The sequence below is a fragment of the Triturus cristatus genome, chromosome 9 (genome assembly GCF_964204655.1).
Source record: "Triturus cristatus chromosome 9, aTriCri1.1, whole genome shotgun sequence".
Classification (NCBI taxonomy): Eukaryota; Metazoa; Chordata; class Amphibia; order Caudata; family Salamandridae; genus Triturus; species Triturus cristatus.
This window is the reverse complement of record NC_140592.1, coordinates 1192705959-1192726053: the sequence shown is the minus strand read 5'-3', so window position 1 is coordinate 1192726053 and position 20095 is coordinate 1192705959. Positions and strand designations below refer to the sequence as shown.

Genomic DNA, 20095 nt, shown 5'->3' with positions numbered 1-20095 from the left:
TGCCGTTTACTCCCAAATTTTCAGACATGTAAGTGTTTAAACTTTAAGAATAGTTTCATGACTTCCAAAAATTGTAGCCATAGATTTTCTGGTTGAGTTCTTCTAATAAACAAGCATTGGCAAAACCAGTTCATTCTGGCATTAGCCTCTGACCTTTTGACTTTGGTAATGCTCTGTTTGTCAAGGTTTTTTCCAACATTTATTGTTGGGGAAGCTCCCAGACCCTTACTGATATACAAAAGAAATTAATTTAAAGTAAAATATTTGGGGGTCTGAAAAAAACACACATTGTCATAGCAGTCCCTGGCACCCACGGGAACTAGTTTATGCATGGATGTGCTCCTTGTGAAAGGGCAGAATGCCATGACTCCGAGTGAAGTTAACCAATGGGTGATGTGGGCTGACCCATGCTGTACGGTGTAATGGGAGGAAGAGGGATGTGAATATGGTACAATAATGGACCAGTGCGAATAACTTATATGTAGTTTTAATGAAATAAAAAGGTCTTGGCTAACATCAGATTAAACAGCTAACTGAGGACTCTGAAAAATAGATGTAGGAAATAAACATACATCTGCATAGACTGTATGGAACAGACTAAGAAAATGCATTTTTATTTCATTACATACTGTGCTCCTAGAAGCAGAGCACTTCACAGTGCAAGCATAATGTGTTTTACCTGAAACACCTAGAACATCCTAGTAAGGCGAGATTACTAAAACTAGAAGGTGACAGTGAGTGGAGATTGAAACATGTCATTTTAACATTACAGAAGTGATGTGTGGATTAGTTAGTTCATAAGACATGCAATGTGAATGCTCATAACGTTGTCCTTGAAACTGTAAAATGTTGTGAAGATTTCTAAAGGAGGTGTGGTTATTTAGATTAGGTGAGGGGTTCCAAAAGTGGCTTTCCAGTAGAACAAAAGTCACCAGACTGGATTACACCAGACTGGGCATGAAGGGCGTGCTCGGTTCAACTTACATCATTAAAAAAAAAAATGTCAAAACATTAGAGATAGTTTGGCAGTTAGGTTCATGAAACCATTCTCAAACCTCATCTTGGAAAAATATTATGTTGGGGTAAGTTGTGCACAAGCCCACCCTAGCGTGGGGCGGTGGGTGAGAGGGGAATTGTGGGGAATTAGGGTGGCTTTGGGTCTGAGGCACACCACAATGGTTTGGAAATTCCTTCAGTTGTGCGCCCACTATGCAAACCCCTAGGCACACGTTTAAATGTACCTTAGGAGGCAGGGGACAATGAGAAAACACCACAAAACAAATAGGGTGAGCAGCATCAAAAAATGGTGCTCCCACAGTGGTGTCCTTCTGTGTTTCGGTCAGTGGTACTTGGCCCGAGTTGTGGTAGTGGTCTGCAGGGCACGGCCAAAGACTGTGCCGAGTGAGAACGGATTCATTCCATAAAATCCTAAAAATGTAGTACTGGGTGGAGAGCTATGCAGAGCCTGCTGTAAAGAAATTCCTGTAAATAAACAAATACAGCACAAACTTGGAACAAGCATTCAAGCATTTTAACCTTCGCCCTTGCACATTGGTGAATTTCTACGTTAAGGCAATTTCGTCCACCACTTTAAAGTGGCCCTAGGTATTCTCCTGGGCCTCACCCTTTCTGCCTTCCTAGAAGTCGTGAAGTCACTACCAGCACACAGGCCACACTTTCTAGACAAACCATGCCCCAGGTCACTTACAGTCCTGATGAGACCCTCATACTGCGTGTAGGGTTGAAACGCTGTGGACACCATCTTAGACAGCCCTCTTGTTTCCAAACTATGCACTGAAGGCGACATCTCCCCCGACAATAGGCAAATGGAAGAATGAATTAGATAAATGTATGGGGGCCGAGATTGCAGTCTTTGAGGCCCGGGGCTGCCCCATGAAACCCCGTAAGATTTGGACACGGTGGGCGACGTACCGAGGAATTGATCTGCACCCTGCCCAAGGTGGATCCATGAGTGGCACCCTCTGATCCCCCATGTGTATCACCCTGTGTTGTATCATTGTGTACTATTGCTGCTCGGCTATGGTGTCTACTTTGAATCCGGTGTATCATGTGCTTTCCTATGGAGATCGAAACCTGTTTGTATTATTGTTCTGCCTTCGGCAGGCCTTGTTAATTATCATGAAAATGGTTACCGATGCAACTGTTATCCCTATATCTATACAGGCCATTGTAGGGCTTATGCCCCTCATAATGCAAAATAACCTAATATAATGTATTTAAAAAACAAAACTATGCACTGAATATTACTTGGAGCTGCTTTTTGTATCCAACATGGTAGGCTGGCTTTTTATAAATACCAAAATACCATTTATGGTCACGCATTTCACCACTCTTCTTTGGTTATAGTTTTTTCACTTGGAGTTTCTTGAAAAAGTATTTCACCACTCACCTAACTGAGTAATTATGTTGGATGCCTTTTTACATTTATATTTAAATACATTTCAATTCGGACAAATTGAATGTTACAATGACATACTGGTTGATACTCATAAGTTGTGACTAAGACTGATTCGTGACAGAAATCTGCTGTCTCACCAGAAATGCTTTGATTCAGATGGATTCTTGACAAGCATTTCCTGCCTTATTATATTGTGTTTCCATCATGAGGTTCCATGTGAGACTCTTGTTCCAAGTTTATGCTTGAGACCCATGTTTGGATCGCTCTTGTGTGACTAAACTAACAAATATCGACCACCAGTCGCGGAAGTGATAAATAACCTGTGCTGTACTGTACTGTACCTGTACATCCCTGTACAATTTGAAATTGCGTGTTTTTGCATTCTATGAGGCGCGTGAGGGGAACACTGCCCATCAACACACTTGCTCTGATCACCCATTTTTGGCATTTTTCAGGTTCTGTGCTGGTAGATTGGTTGGTGTCACGAAATTATGCCTGTACGCGCTTCGAGGGGGTCACCGTGGCATCCATGTTGTTGGTGGAAAATTTCATTAAGCCTGTTGGAGTAAGGAGCTTCGAGGCAACGCGCAGCGGTAACGTGGCTGAGCAATTCCTGGATGACTCAACCGCGCTGTACACTTTTGTAAGTGACATCTACCTATTGTATGATATTTCAGATATAGAGACATTTGTGATACAATGACTTAATCTTATATCTCCTCACGCAGCACAGATGGGGTTATTTTGACCTCAGCTTCCAGTGACAGGACGGCATTGCACAAAAATAATGTAGGGTCTCAAAGATTTCCCTAGGAGCTGGCTGCCGGTGCTGACGACTTCTAGGATTGTCCAATACCAAAGCTGCCTAGTCTTGATTCCATCTCATGCCTTTTTCTTCCTCTACCATACACTTCCGGACTCTTTAGCGGACTCTTGCAGGTTGTTTTTCTTCCCAGGTCTCTGTCTTTCATACCTCTGTGTTCTTCCTTATCTGCTTTTCTCTACCTATCTCGAGATCAAAGTCTACTGAACTATAAGTCCCAGTCCCCAAAAATGACTGCCAGTGCCCATCACCTGCAACCACTGGCACAAATTAAGCATTGAGGATTAGCCATTTTGTCTTCCTGTGCCCCCTTCCCTTAACATTCAGAACTGGAAGAACATTAAAATTGGCATGCTAATGTTGCATCTTTCCCAGAGGAAAAAACTGCCCATTTGTCCACGAAATTGACATAAATCATTGGTATTTATTTTTAACATGACTTTATGGCCCATTAAAATACTAACCGGGCTCGTTAAAAAATGTCCAGGTGTGCACCCTATCAATGTGCGTCGTACATTCTTCCCTCTAATCCCCCTTACAGTCTTTCTTCTCTTTCTTCTCTGCATAGGCTGAAAGCAAGAAGAAGAAAAGCAGCTTCAAGAGAGACTTCCAGTTGAACTCGATGGACCTGAGCGGCACCGTCCAGAAGCAAGGATACTTGGCAAAGCAGGTAGAAGGAAATGCAGCCTCGCAAACAAAGGATGATTGTCACAGCAGCCGAGCCCAGGGCTAAAATAAACCGCTCCGGAGGAAGCTGGCCCCGATTGTATGCCAGGGCCCTGTGTCATAGGGGGCAGCCCTTGCTAAGAATATATCGCTAGTTTTAATTAACAATGGCTGCCGCTTTTCACGCAGGAAATGACATAAGACGGCCCAGGTCACGCGCGCATTGGTGTCACGCGTCCAGAGAGGTGACACTGAGGTCTCCAGTGATTAAACAAGCGGCTGTCAGGACGCAGGCAGTGGGCAAACAATAACAGGCGGGTGTGCACATCTGCAAGGAAATAACACTACATGGACCCATTACCAAAGGGCCTACTTATTTACACAGATAATTTGTAATGCGGAAGGGAGGCGAGTGTACACAATGCCTTAATCTAGCGCACGCCTGAAATGAATGGTCCACTGAATCCCTGGGTTGGTCAGACACCATATAACTAACCTGTGTTTTGGGTACTTTATACAAAAAGTTATTATGGGAAGCAGAGTTATCACAGGCGCCCCTTATATGGATCCTAACATCAGTTTTAAATCCTATTTGCCGCTGGCAAGTTTTCCTTGTACATGCGTTGCTACCTGCTCCACTCCAGATTTTTTTGCGTTCTTGGACTTGTAGATTTTGATTTTTAATAGAATAAAATTTCAGAATTCAAAGGATAAAAGGCCAGTCGCGATGGACCTGGTGCATTTGGCAGCAATGATTCCATGGAGGGCAGACCCCAGTGAGTGAGCCTTAGACATGCATGGAAAGAACTGGACAACACAGGAGGAGGACTGGAGACAGGGGCAGCCAGACAGGGCCAACCAAACATGGAGGTGAAAGTTGAAATAAAAGCATGCAGACGGTACACTCAAGAGAAGTAAAGAGCATTGTGTTTAGGCACTAGCGTTAGGGAATACAAACCTTTTGTTACAGAACTGTAAACCTTTGCATGTTCCCACATCAACTTTAAAATGTTGAAGTTAGCAGTTAATCGAGAGCATTGCTCCCACAACCGAGAAGGTATGAGCTGCAAATATGGCCCTACTGGTGGAAGCAATGAAGACAGTAAGGGCCACAGGAACACATTAGGTTTAAGGGGGCATCTAGTGCAGAGAAAACTAGAATTGGCAAAGCCAATAGGTCTCGCCTTTAAGACCTCTTGTCACTGCCAATGCCATATGTTCATACTGTAACGCACTGGCAAAAATGACAATGCTTCACAACATGAACAATAGGGAAAAAAGGCAAAATGACCTTGCAGTGGTCACATCGTTTTTTAGGCACACTAACAGGCGTCATGACCTATGCGCATGACACAGGCGGCATTTTCTCATTTACCTATAAGAAAGATCTGCAAATAAAAAAAAATCTAACTGAAGTAGCACAAAAGCACTTTTATTTAGAAAGCAGAAGCATCTGCAGTAATTTGCAGCCTGCCCCTACCCCAAAAAAGGGCAAATTAAAAAAATAAGACTGATGAGAGGTGGTGGGGCAATGGAGCAGTGGGCCAGGGTAGCGGGGTCGGGAGAGGAAGCAAATAGATGCGCACAAGGGAGGGAACAACAACAGACGGTGTGGGAGATGCTTCCAAGTGAGGGATCAATAAGGGTATGACTTTAGAAGAACACGGGCAAGCGCAACAAAGAGTGCGGACGCAGAGAGAAGCACATTGGCATGAGAGAGCCACGCAGTGCGTGGGGAGACGTACATGATGGAGACTAGCGTAATGCGTTTGTGACTTGGCCCTTATCTTCATCTGAACACTTCTTGTCACTTGATTCTATCAGGCAGCTACCTACCTAGGTAAGCAGGCTTATTTGGACCTCTAAAGTTATCCACTTTCAAGTCTGAGTATCTAATCCAGGCCAGAAGTTTTCCTGTGGATTCTGAGACATGTAGATCTGAATTTATAAAGAGTTACAGAGGACAACAAGTCACAGAATGCAAAGCAAAAATCCTGGACTGGACGAGCTACTCATGAATGGACCTGGAACAACTGGAAGTTCATTAGCTCTGTGTAACCCTCCTCCTCCAAAGCGCTCTGAAATGGCCCTCGAGATGTGCTGAGCGCTATATAAAACAAAAAAACATAATAAAACCATTTGCTCCTCTCTTTTTGCAGACAGAACCAAAAGCTTTTTTAAATTGTAATAGTATCTCAACCTTGTCAGAAGTTCTCTAGAGTTATTCCTGTCTCGGACAATTACACACTGTGTGATATTAGACCTGCTGTTCTTGCTTCTGCCCCGTGAACCCAAATTATAATTAGTGCTGCAGGTTTTATGGTATTTATTTTTTTGTCATTTCCATCTGTATTTATCCATATTGATTTTTGGAATGTTTATTTGCATTTATCCATATTTATTTTAGGTTTTGTGAAAAAATGAAACTGAGATGTACATTTATTTAACCAGTTAATGTACACTCATACCAGAACGCCTGACAGGTTTTAATGATATAAACACACTCAGATGATAAAATATGCACTTATAAGAAAACATGTACATTTTAGTATCAAGGTTGTGCAAATCTATTGCTGTTTAAGGCTCTTTACAATTTTTTTTAACGATATTGCCTCTCAATCGTCATAGCTATTGGCCTGGCAGTCATGAATGACAGTATTTAGAATCACTCAAAAACAACCGAATTTCCGTTTTTATCCGCATTTAAAAATAAATACAGACAGAAAAAAATGGACTTCTGTCTGTATTTATCTGTAGAAATAAGCCAAAACGGAAACAGGGAGCCTTAATTATAATTGAGCTGTGATGCGTTCGGAGCTGCCAAGCTGCAGACATCATGTTCCCTCAGTCCTCTGAAGTTGTGAAAGTTGTACAGTGTGTTGATGAGCTCTGCTGTTCAGTCCCCAGCTCGTTTCTCACGTTGAACCCATGCTTTCCTTCTCAGGGGCACAAAAGAAAAAACTGGAAGGTGCGGCTGTTCGTCCTGAGGTCTGACCCAGCTTTTCTGCACTACTACGACCCCACACGGGTAAGTAATAAAGATATACTCTGTTTGCTTTGTGACCGTCAGCCGTGTCCAACAAGGTTTCTGCCTGCCTCTTTCTTCTCGTTGTCTTGCATTCTTCACACCTTTCAAAACACTGCACACACTCTACGTTGTTATTTTATATTCTGTTATGTTATGGTAACTTCAAAAGCGTAACTGTTGCACAGAAAGGCAATCCTGGTGAAGATCCCGGTGAAGACATCAATCAGATCCTACAGTACGTCTCTCCAGCATTAATTACTCAGCTAGGAGCAGTGTCAAAGCTTTCCGAAAAGGGAGGTGGGACTCCATTTCTGTGACCTCCCGCAGGAGTGTCCAACATCCTAGCTGCAAAATAACCTGGTGCACAGTCTCTGTGGCATTTTTTTATTAACCCTGGACCGTACCAAGTTGTGACCTTGTGATGATCAAACTGTACTGAATATGACACTTTACAACGCGTGTCATTACAACACATTTTTTACATCGCAAAATCCATTACAACGCATGTCGTTACAACGCATGTTGTTACAACACATACTCCATTACAACGCAATAACTATTCTAACTCCGCTGGGGCCTTACTTTGGGGAATACGTTGTAATGGATTATGTGATGTAATGACATGCGTTGTAATGGATTTTGCGATGTAAATAATGCATTGTAATGATACGCGTTGTAACGCGTGCGTTGTAAACGATGTTTCCCAACTGTACTGCATGGAGTGTACCGTTGACATTTCCCTTATAGATATGTAGGTCCTTTTTTTGTTGACTTCCTGGTGTACCAAGAACTGGGTTTTAAACCGAATTCTAAGTTCTCCCTATATGTAGACACACAAACAATTCTCCTCAGCCCATTCATCAAAAGGACCGCCCTATTTTTAAAGAGTTGTAACTTTGCTAGATAGCATTTTGTAACACACCTAGATATAGGTTATTGCAGTAATCCAATCCTGAGAAGGTTAGAGCCCGATTTATTATTTTTCCATCCTCCTTAGGTAAGAATGCAATGGTTTTCTTCAATGCTTTAAGACCAAAACATCTGGTGGACATAGTTTTTTTTTGTTTATTTGGTCTTGGAAGGTTAGAAGCTCATCAAACTTGGTAACCAGATTTCTCAACCCTGTTAAATGAGTTGGTGGAGATCCAGGGTCATTATCATGGAAGTTATCTGACCAGGAAGCTTCATTAGAGCCAAAAATAAATACTTCCTTTTTATCGGATTTCAATCTCAATACATCTCTGTGCATCCAGTTTGCAGTGGCAGAGATAAATTCCTTGAAGGTGGAACTGTTCTGCTTACCATCTTCATCAAGTCGGAACTCCAGCTGTGTATCATACTCAAATATCATAAACTGGTAACCATAGGGTGATATTGCCATATTAGGTGAACTTTCAGTATCGCGATTTGCAGCTATTGTTTAAGTACATGACAGTGGAAAACCACTAATTTTGGTGGATTTTCCACAGCCATTTTAGGGTTGGTGAAATATAAGGATAATGGGTTTGATGGGTTGAAAATGGAAAATTGTAGGAACACCTAATCACAAACATTTTTGCACGTGAGTTTCAATCTTGTAAATACACAGATATTTACTACTACAACTGGTAGGCTGAGCATGTATCAAGGATACTCTACTATTTGAGTAAATGTACGTGTGTTCTGCTGTGGAGCTTTGTGCTTACACTAAGGCCTCGATCACTAATGCCTTGGTAAAGTGTGAGGTATCCACTGCTTCTGTTAAATTCCATTGCCCAGGGTTGTTTGCAGTTTGTGGAAAATACCTCCTAGTGTGGGTTTGATAGGGAGAGTGTGTAAACACACATGGAATTAATGTTTAAGTCACTGACTTAGTTTGTGTAACATATTCCCACGTATGTCTCCCTGATAAAATTTGTGAGGTTTGACCTGGTGAAGATTGTCACGGGGAAATGTGGCGGTACGGGCTTTACTGATCGCAAAAGTCTCAAATCTATGCAAATGGTATTGATGAATCCTACAAATCAGGCATATCCAACTATCAGCAAGGACCCATGTGAACTGGACCCTAGGAGAGGTGATGGCTTATCTTAGGTGAACAATTTCAATATCCTACATGTGGTCTCAGAAGTGTTACTGTAGCATGTAAACATGTTTACTTGGAAATCATGCAGAGCACATTCTATGCATACTTGCATCCTTCTCACCCTGCCACGTGATCCTTACCCCTTCGGGATGTTTTTCGCGAACGCATGCTTCACGCAATTGCACGTTCATACAAAAAGTGTAGGATTTCACAAAGCAGTTTTTTAACTGCATTACATCTTTACTGAGGTTTATAACAGATCTAAAACAAAACAGTACCCAACCCTACAGATTACAAATATTATGTTACAAGAGAATCACATTTACACATCACCTCTGCTTTTTCCTAGCGCTATCCACCAACCAAGTCAAGAAACCTTTACCCAATGTGATATAAATTCAAACCGTGAGTTCAGTCAGGCATATCAGGATAAAGTTGCCACTTTTGTACATTATTCGTCCCTTCATGTCATTTTAATTGATGTTCTCTGCAGGGTTCACAATCTGGCCATCTCTGAAAGTAATTTTCCATTTTTATTCCTACAAATCCTTAGAGAACATGAATTTGTTTCTCACAGGTATCACAGTTCGTGTGCACATAGCTGAATCGTTTACTATTTCAAGACTTCCTTAAAAAGAATCATTAGAATCTCTAGTTTCAAATCTGTCCCCTTCACCATTTCAATTTGACAAAAGATCTTGTTCCACAATTCTCCACATGTCACAATCCAGGGGCAGGTAGCTGCCCTTCTCCGGTGCCACAGTTCCTGCATGCTTCCAGATTTAGTGACCTTGTCTGAATATCCTGCTATTTTCCCACTACATCATCCAGCGTTGCTTCATTTATGGGTACCTACTCGCCACGTAGCACTGGTCTACTGCATGTCAGGAGGTACCACTTCAGCCATGTATTACGGTTGATACATTTTTGTCTTCATCAGAAACAACAATCCTACTTGGGCCACAGTTCTTAGATCATCCATGGTAGCAATGCCCATTGAGTTGAATTTATGTGCATCAAAAATTGGAAATGTACCTGGTCAGAAGCATTGTATGTTCAAAAAGTATCCTTCTTGCTCATAAAATTGGTAGTGCAGAATGTGCGGAAACATGCACTGTTATGGGTGAAACACGCAATTATTGATAACATGGCATCAGAATATAGACAAGAATAGACGCAGAGAGTATCTGCACAATATACCACTTTCTGAGGTCAGGCCTGTCACTCTATTTGGAGGAGATCTGAGGGAAGGACTCATTGTTTAGGGCTTAAAGATTTATAAGAAGCTCTTTTTCAGGCAAGGGTGGTTGGTTACTGTGTACAATCAAGGTTCCAGTTGGACATCATTGTGATTGGAAATCCAATTATTGTAAAGTCAACACACTCGGATGGTTTTATTTCCCTACATAATAAAGAATTTGACAAACATCGAATAGCTTGGAATCAGGAAATAAATGTGGACTTGACCATGTGAGAATGGGCAAAGAGTTTATGAGTTCCGCTTCGCTTTCACTACTCCAACTCCCGCAACATGTCTGTGAAGTCCTGTATCTAGTGCAGGAATCAGGGTCTGCTTATTGATTCTGCAGTTAATTTATATTTAGAAAATTACATCACGATTGAATTATAGCAGGAAAATTATATAACAACTGGACTGTGGAAGGAAAATAACATAACGACTGACTAAACAGTAGATCAACAAGTCAACGAGAGCGAGAGTCCAATTGAAAACAACATAAAAACTGCAGTGCAATCAGAAAACGGCATCACGACTGAAATGAAAGAGGAAAATTACATCACAATTTAACTGAAATATGAAAATAATATCACAATTGGATTGAAATAAGTAAGCAATATCACAACCGAACTGTAATTTGAAAATAAAACCACGGCTAATGGCAATAGAAAGACCACATCACAACTCTAATTAAATAGGAAAATGACAGGAGAACTTGAAAGCTACAGGGAAATGGCGTCCCAACTGTCCTAAAAGAGTACAATTATACCGCTAAACAGCTGCAATAACAAAGCAACTTCACATCTAAACTGCAACTGGAAAATAAAACCGGAGCTAACCGCAATATGACGTCACAACTGGTCTGCAATAGGGAAATTATATCACAATGGAGGTGTAACAAGAAAACAACATGATAATTAAACTGCAATCAAAACCATCACAACTGAAATGGAGAAGGAAATTTAAATCAGAAGTAACTGCAACATGAAGACACCATAACTGGATAGGGAAATGACATCACAACTAGAATGAAACGTTAAAATGACATCACAGCTGGCCTGAAAAGGGAAACTTATATTACATGGGGGCTTCAATGAGAAAAGCAACATTACAACTAAACTGCAATTAAAAGAAAAAATTCAGTAGGAAAATTAATTCGCCACCAACAGCAATAAGGAAAACCACAACACAACTGAACTGCGAAAGGAAAACAGGAATTTAAAAAACAACTGCAGTGGGAAAAGGACAGCACAACTGGCATGAAATTGGAAATAGAAAACGACATCAGAGCTTGACTAAAAGAGGGAAATAAATCTAATTAATTATACATTCGTAAATAACATGGGTGTTGTAGTGCAGTTAACAGATTTACTTAAATTTGTGGGGTATGTATGTTGGAGAGGTAATGAAGCCATTTATTATAAGGTATCCTCATCTCTACACAAAGTTGTGATGTAGCAGGTAACCTCAGTGTCTGCTGATATTAGAAAGTCTATGAGGTCCTAAAGCCCTTCTGAAATTCTCAGTTACCTGTTTTCGTCCCTCGCTAGAGGCAGTAAACTGTATGCGACAAGGGTCAAAAAGAGCTGGCAGATGTTGACCGAGGTTGTGCTCTGACAGCATTGTACACAGGTTTCTGGCACTGACACCTCCTCTCCAGGACACATAGGGGAAAGTCTTTGAACCAAGGTCCAACAGTGCTTGTGAGGGGGCTCCAAAGAGGAGAAGCGGAATGCGCATGTATGGCTTTGAGAGGAGCTGCTGTGGCAAGGCGGTAGTAGATGAACCTCATCACTTAAGTATTCTGAGAGCCGGGGTCGACATCAGTCGCACGCCATGTGCAAGGGTGTAAGGAGGTCTTTGGATAACTCCAGGTTCTTCCTGTCCACCCTTGAATGTCCTCACCCACCCTACGCCAACAATTGTACCCATGATGCCATTCAACGGAGACCAAACATATAATTCAGGATAGATAAGATAACCTCGTTGGACTATGCAACCCATTTCCACCTCAGAGGCCCCAAGTGCACTTTAGCGCATAGCTGCACAGTATTCATTTTCATTTACATCTGTATATTCCATGAGATTTACCATAACGACCAACATCCAATCGCACATTTGTTGACTGGTTGTAAAGCCTTAATGGGACGTAGTCTCAACTCTGTTGAAGCAATTGTTCGAACGGCAGCTCTGAAGTTTGGGGGAGTTACCCACTTATCTCCAGATATGAAGCTGATCCGTTAGATTGAAAACACAGTATGTCTCCCCTTCCTGCGACTGTTCAAATATTCTCTGGCATTTCCTGTTTTTAATACTTTGCCGGGTTAAGGGTCCTCAAACGATTTGGCCCAGGTGGATGAGTGAGAAGAAAAGCTGTTAAACTTAGTGTTATTGCTGTTACATACCATTAATGATCATCAGTACACAACTACACACTCTTTGGAGTTTAGCACATACCTTCAAATACCTTTTTAAGACAAGTGTAAGTCCATGTTTGCAATTCACAAAAATTGGTTTTGCACTATTACAAAAGGTTTAATCATACTAAGATTTTTTTGTGTGTATATATGCTGCTAGGAGTATGAATTTGGTGTTCCATGGAGTGAATGCCATAAACGTTGTGCACACCCACAAACACTTTCTTCTGGTTATTCACACATACTTTCCTGACCCTTACTCTTATAATCAGCAGAGACAACAGACTGCTTTCCTTTATCTCTAATCAGCAAAGCTGCATTTTGGCTTCACTCTCAACATTTTGCTCTCTCTTGACAGGATGACAACAGACCGGTCGGGGGCTTTCCTCTGCGTGGGTGCCTTATTTCTGCTCTGGAGGACAATGGAGTGCCAATAGGTAAGTTGCCTTTCTCAAAAAGGGCTTTTGTCAAACACTGTCATAGTTATTTGCTGTTCAGTGGACATACATCAATAGACTCTTTGTTATAACATCTGCAGTGTTGACGCTTACGCATGTCCGGAAGGGGAGAGCTGTTGTTGAAGCCTTTTCGATAGAGGGAGAACTTTGATAGAACTCACTAGCATCATCATCCTGAGACTTATTAAAACTTGCCTCGTCATTGGGTGGTTTGGTCAAGAGAGGTTTCTCAGTGAGAGGATTTCAGCACAAAAAGTAATTAAAATGTTCACTTGTGTTATATAATAGCACACCATTGCACATTGGCTCATTGCTGAATTCTATTGTTATAAAAATATATATACGCAACTTGTTCTGGTGCCAATGAGCAGTCAGAGGATAGAGAAACACGCAAGTATAGCCTAGGTCAAAGATGGTGAGGTAATGTTTAGTGGGAAATGAAGCTGACTTCGACTGTTCTTTCACATGTTGTTATGAGCTATTGAAAACGACACATAACGTCCCCAAATATTATAAGGAGAGAAGTTTATAAATAAATAGCCAAATGAGAGTGAAGCCGCTATCTAATATCCGTACCACTTTTGTAACATTAGTCTTTATTTTGGACGTATTTGAAGAAGATCATGTTCATTTCACAGAATCTGAGTAAAGGTGTGTGTAAGGCTTACAAATATTAGCAGGGGGTGGAGCCTAGGGGTGAATCCTATAAAACATTGGGGAGACAAAGAATGAGAGATTAAGAAGACTTTAACCCCACATTCGAGTAGTATAAAGGGCCAGTAGAAGGCGAACACAGAGGTGACCACTGGGGATCTCCTAAAAAACAAAAATGTGTGCATTTGAGATAATTATGAGAAAGCTGGAAGGGGTAGAGAAATCGGTGGGAGTAATAGAATCTAGACCGTGGAAGGTTGCGGGTTGTAGGTCAAGAATAAATAGTAAGTTTTCATCGGTAGCAGGACAACAACCAGTGGGAGGAGGTCTGGCTGCAGTGCCTTTTGAGCTTGAAAAGGTGGCACAGTTTTGAGAGGGTTCCATCAATTCTTTGATGTCATTTGAAGGGACATTTGAAGTGTTGGAGTATGCTAGGTGGATGAATACCATTGGGTTCTGTGGTTTTCCACCACGGGTACGGATGATGAGCTAACTGGAGGACTGATGGCTTTTTTCCTGGAGCACCTGAAAGTACCTGAGTCTACCTGCCCGCCTCTGCTGAAAATAGCCTATCTCTGACCCTCAAGATCCTGAACGGAGCACTCCTCCTTCAACGTAACAGCCCTTTCGCTGTTGCCAGACCCAAAGTGCAGTGAATACATCATAAGGATTTTATTCACTTTAAAATAAAATCTCCCGAACAATAACCAAAGGATCCTCATGTTTCCTGGTGTAAGTGCATTAATGCAGAAGATGCCGCATAAACTGATGTCTATATGGAAGGACCTTCTGGCAATAGGTGTAGAATCCAGCCAGACTGCAGGTAACCCACAGCAATAACACCTTTGCCTTGTAAGTCCAGAGGAAGCAAGTCCTTTTATGAAGGGAATGGAGGAGATATCTTCTGATGACAGAAAGACATAAACATTGGTAGTCATGTTATATAGTTTGAATACGAATTATTTGCACACAATGTACACTGGTGAAGAGAGACTTCTTGGGAAGGTGGTCCTGCTGAATTCGCGATTAGATTTCTCTCTTTGTTGCCTTCCTGTCCCTTCCTACCCCTGATTTTTTATCATGTCCCCCTTATTGTTCTATGAATAAATTAATAGTCCTACAAAAGTAGTTACATCAAAACTTGGGGTTGTACATAGTGAATTTAGGAGGTGAACAACACAATGTTTCCAAGGAGATCAGGAATCTACTTGTGATGTCACACATGATGAGACAGGCATTGTTGGGTTCTCATATGGTGATGTCCAAACTTGAATGCATCATCATGTCACTCATCTGAGATTAAAATAAAATAAGGGCTTGTTAAAGAGTTCTCATTAATGCGGGTGATCGGGTCCTAAAGGCAGTTCACATTTCAGAACCACCATCTTAAACCACGAACCCAATAAACTTGGCGGCCCTACTTGGCTCGGTATTGGATAAAATATACTTAGGTAAGAGTAAACTATGCAAAACCAGTTCGTTTGCAGCACATAGTGGAAGGGGTTAATAAAAATTAAGGCACTTAAAAAACCCTAGATCAATAGTAGGGAATGTACTATGTGGCACCGGTATATAGCAAAGTTTTGATACTCTCCTTTGTGTTCCTCTAGGGCAATATTATCCTATTATCCTAGCCATCCTATGACTATTATAATTCAGTAGGGACTATTTTTGTCTTCTTGTGTTCCTCTAGGGCATGGGTACTCACAAACATTTGCCCCGGGGCCGCAAAGTACGGTCTGTTGTGTGTCCGAGGGCCACACTGGTGACAGCAGGGTGGTGGCAGGGGGTCTGGGTGGGTCAGGGATTAGGTAAGGAGGTGTAAAGACATGATAAATAAACGGCAAGCATTTATTTGCAGGTTAATAAATGCTTGCCCGTTTATTTAACATTTTTTAGTGCAAATTATTCTTCGGCAATTAAAAAGCAGCTTGTGCTGCTGTTCACCAGGGATGGCACATGTAAAGCTCAAGAGGGCCGCAAGCGGCCCCCGGGCCGTACTTTGAATATAACTGCTCTAGGGCATTATTATGCCATCCTATGACTATCATAATTCAGTAGGGACTATTTCTGTCTTCAAGAGTAATTAGTTCATTTTGAGTATTCCTGCCCTGCACGATCCTGGTTACAGAAATATATTTAGCTGTCACTTGGGTTCCCCACAGGAGGCTTTTCCGGGGGTCACCTGAGCTCTTAGAAGTGCTTCAATCCATTCTACCAGTTGCCCATTTGACATCACTGCACTTGTCTTGTTAGCCTGCTCTAAAGTGCCTATTTGTTTCATGGCCTCTTTCTTCTCTCCACAGGAGTGAAAGGGAACGTGCAAGGAAACCTCTTCAAGATCATAACTAAGAAAGACGTTCACTACTACATCCAGGCGGGATGCAAGGAAGAACGGATAGAGTGGATAGAAGCCATCAAGCCGCTAACATGAAGGTTGGCGCTTCCATCACTGGGGCTGCAGATCTGGTGTTCGCTGCGTCTCAGGAAGGTCGACTGTCTTAAAAAGCTACTGTAGGACAATAGGCAAGCTGCCACTGCCATGAGCTACTCTAGTGCTACCGAGAAGCGCCCACTGGCGCAACAGGACCTCACAGCAATTGAGACGTGAACTTTATGGCAGTGGTAGACTAGTCCTTGCCGGAGGGACATGCAGCTGGATTACTGCAATGCCCTGGGATGAAAAGCCGTGCTGTAACAGACAGAGGACATACACAACTTTGACCCATCCGAAGCAGCCATTGAAAGCTGCACCAACTTCATGAGCGATGCCACGTCTCCGCATTATGGTGCTCATTCATTGAAATACAGAAAACAACATCAATTACTTTGCATCCCTAAATTATGGAAGCAACGAGGTATAGCAGTTCCAGGCAGTAAGATTACTGGCCCTTTTAGAGTTTTTGACTCAGTAATAGGGAATTATTAGTAGAATTAATATCAGTGCATGCGTTAATTACCACTGGTTCCCATGCAAACTTTTTTGCAAGATTTTTCCCTCTGGGATGTGCACAGAAAAAAACCCGAAGGCTCTGACTACCAGCAAGACTTCTGATTCAAACACAGCCCCCAGTTTCTGCCTGAAATTGATTTTTTATATATATAGAAGTATACAGGCATGGTTACCTCTTGCTTATTTGGTTGCTTTATTGAAATTCATATTTTCATTTTAGTTCATGGAAAAAGTATGCAACCAACAGATAGAAATTTTCTGCCCAAAGTGATTTCATATGAATGTAATTTTCTTAACCATTTTCAAAATATTCATGTGAAGGTATAGGAGAGTCATAACTTCTCTGGAAGCATCACAATATTTTATATGGACGCCTGCCATAACTTTTAGGATTTGAAGAGGAAATTCATCCCGATTGTTAAAATATTCATAATACTCATCAACATTCTTTTGTTTTTATGCTTAGTTATGAGTTTAGAAAAATATAAGCTTGTGGGTGCCGCCATTTTAGGGATATGAGATTTTCTAGATGAGCTCATTATGGCTCAGAAGGATTGAATCAGTCCATTTACTGCGCGCCATGACATTTGCATGGGCAAACATCTTTGACTTGGAAGCCATAGATGTGATTTAGTATGTCTCATTACACGAGGAGGGGCCAGCCTCACGGAACATTTAGGGGTCATGGTAGTATCACTTGAGGAACCTCATGATCCTAAAATAGCAGCACCCACGTTTTTTAATGTAGCGCTCTCAGAAGCCTTTCTATAAATTTTCATGGAATGGAAAACAGTCAATGGACGAGGCCTTGGAGCACACAGTGGAAAAAGGGATGGAGTTACTGCGTGATATCCCAGCATACAGTATATAGAACTGTTATCTGTCGTAAATATTGTAGACAAAAATTTCGTGCCATTGTGTGTCAATGTTTTATTGATAACTACAAAGGCGCAATATTTTCATAGACGATATTTAGGACACAAACGTCATGTCGGGCACTATTCCGCCAATGATATTTTGATACCACAACATTTGAGGATTTCACTTTCTATTGATGTATTAATTATCTTGTGCAGGACGCACATATGCTGGTCACTTCTGTCCTGCAAAAGTTTTGTTGTTTCTGCGTCTTGGTTGAATTGTAATATAAATAAAGAGATTTTGTATATAGAAAGGTTTTTTTCAAATATGATTGTATGATTGTGTTACTTTATTGTTACACATGGAAGTTTCTTGTCGTTAGTCAAGGCGCCTGGAGAACCATCTGATCAACACCCATTAGACTGACTGACTGAAATATTTGTTAAGCGCACTTATGCCGAGGCGTCTTGGCGCTGTACACTTCCTCTGTTCCTCTTACTGTTAGTTTTAAGTGCCTGTTCACTGTTGGCTGTGAAGATTAATGTAGCACTCTGTTCCCTATTGGTTAAGTTCAATGTATATAAATACCCATATACAAATTCCTATTAATAAGTAAATAAGGTAACTGTGAAAATGTGGTTTTATTGGCACTCGTGCCATGATGAACCTGTTGAAGGAGCAATGAGAACCAGTGACCTAGAAACAGAATTTACGAACCCTCTGCATACACGCCAACATTTTAGAAGAGGAAAGTGGGAGATTTTCCCAAAAATAATCAAGAGAATGTATTTCCCCCATTTACTTCCATTGAAGGCGGGAGAGAGCCAAAATAAAGCCATTTATGGCCTCAAAAATCAGGAGTCTCCCGTCTGAATGGGGTCTGCTGGCATCTGTGCCTCTGTACATCACGAATAAAGAGTGATCCTCGCGGCATCAGAGAACGAATAAAAAGAATGTTGGGAGAACAACTTCCTGATTGATAAAGAAATCAGAAGAACGTTTTGAGTAGGTAGTGAGTCTTTTGCATGACACTATCTTTATTATATGTTTTTAATGTTATATAAATATATGTATATATATATATATAAAATATAGCACACACTACCAGAGTGATTGTTTCTAGGCACCTATGGGAATAAATGAAAAGCTTTACTTCCAGTGACTACTAACTTATTGAGCTCCTAAACATAGATGAAAGATAGCATTTGAAAGCCTACCTGAAACCCGTAAAGGAGGGTCTGAGTTTCAGCTCAGATGGCCAGACGTTCCAGTCTTTTGGCCTCAAAACTGCAAAATGGTACAGGCAAGTCTTCGGAATAAACAAAAGACCCAGATTGGATGGTCTCAAAGGTCTGGGGGGCTACAGATACTGATTGTATTCCTTAGAATCTTAAGATCTGGTTCTGAGCCTGTAGTCAATGCAAAGACCTGATTCCCCAATGGGAATGTTCTCCATTTTCTTGAAGTCCAGAATCATCTGGGCAGCGGCGTCCCATCCACCCTGGAGTCTGGTGATTTGAAGGTGGGGAAGAGCTCCTAGTAGACCACCTCCATAGTCCAGGTTTGAGTTTATAAGTGCCTGAGAGTCATCCTTGATGTTCCTGCTGATGTACGGAATGGACTGTTTAAGCTGTCTAAGGCGGATGTACCTGATTAGACCACGAACGCCGTGGAGGCCACCACCTGACCACAGGGAACTTGAAATGCGAGTCAATCAGCACCAACGTGTGCCGTCCGTCCGGGAATGATCCGAAGTCTATGCTTATTTTGGACCATGGCTCCGGACACGGGTCTTCGGTGATTACCGGGTTCAGCGCCGGTTCTCCCCCAGTGATGTTGCATGAGTGGCAGTTGCGAACGACTCCCTCCACCATAGCGTCCATCCCTGGGAACCACACCTTGCTCCTCAGCCTGGCCTTGGTTTTGGAGACGCCCTGATGTCCTTGGTGCGCTAGACGGACCACCTCTCCCTGCAGACTTCTCGGGATTACGAGGGAGAAGCCTCTCAGGACTACCCCCTGGGGCCCCTCGCTGAGTTCACTCTGCACCCTCCAGACCTGCTGCCGGAACAGCTGTTCTTCTGCTGTGAGGGATTGGACCCAGTCTAGAAAGTTGCGCCAGTTCCGATTGGTCAGCGTGTGTTTTACTTTAACGAGGCACTCGTTTGTTTTCGTGGCTCTGCTAATATCCTCGAGTGTGAGTGCCACCGGGCACGCTTCTTGGGAAATCATTCGGACGAACTCTTCCGTGTATTCTTCATCTGTCGGGTCTGGAGATGGCTGGGACGGGCCGGGGTGCCGCGACAGGAAGTCAGCTGGATTGCTGGCCCCTGGTCTGAATACCACCAGGGCTGGCATCCACCACCACCTCCGTGCGTCGATGCGGGCGGAAGTATGCCATGACACGGTCATCGATGAGGGCGTTCTTGACAGCCTGAAACGCCAGATCTTCTTTGGCCGACCAGGCCCATGGTTGGCCCGCTTTCGTGAGGATGCGGAGTGGTTCCGATAGGGA

The 20095-nt window shown here is 42.2% G+C and overlaps 1 protein-coding gene across 1 annotated transcript in view; it reads left to right on the top strand.

The window, feature by feature from the left end:
* Positions 1-17894, top strand: part of PLEK2 (pleckstrin 2) — a 34796-nt gene extending 16902 nt beyond the window's left edge. Inside the window, exons 5-9 of the mRNA XM_085627205.1 lie at positions 2875-3062; positions 3811-3912; positions 6853-6936; positions 13014-13092; positions 16074-17894. Of these exons, the coding sequence (XP_085483331.1) occupies positions 2875-3062; positions 3811-3912; positions 6853-6936; positions 13014-13092; positions 16074-16201 (581 nt within the window). The 3' untranslated portion in view covers positions 16202-17894. The remainder of the gene's footprint in view (positions 1-2874; positions 3063-3810; positions 3913-6852; positions 6937-13013; positions 13093-16073) is intronic.
* The last annotated feature ends 2201 nt before the right edge of the window (positions 17895-20095 follow it).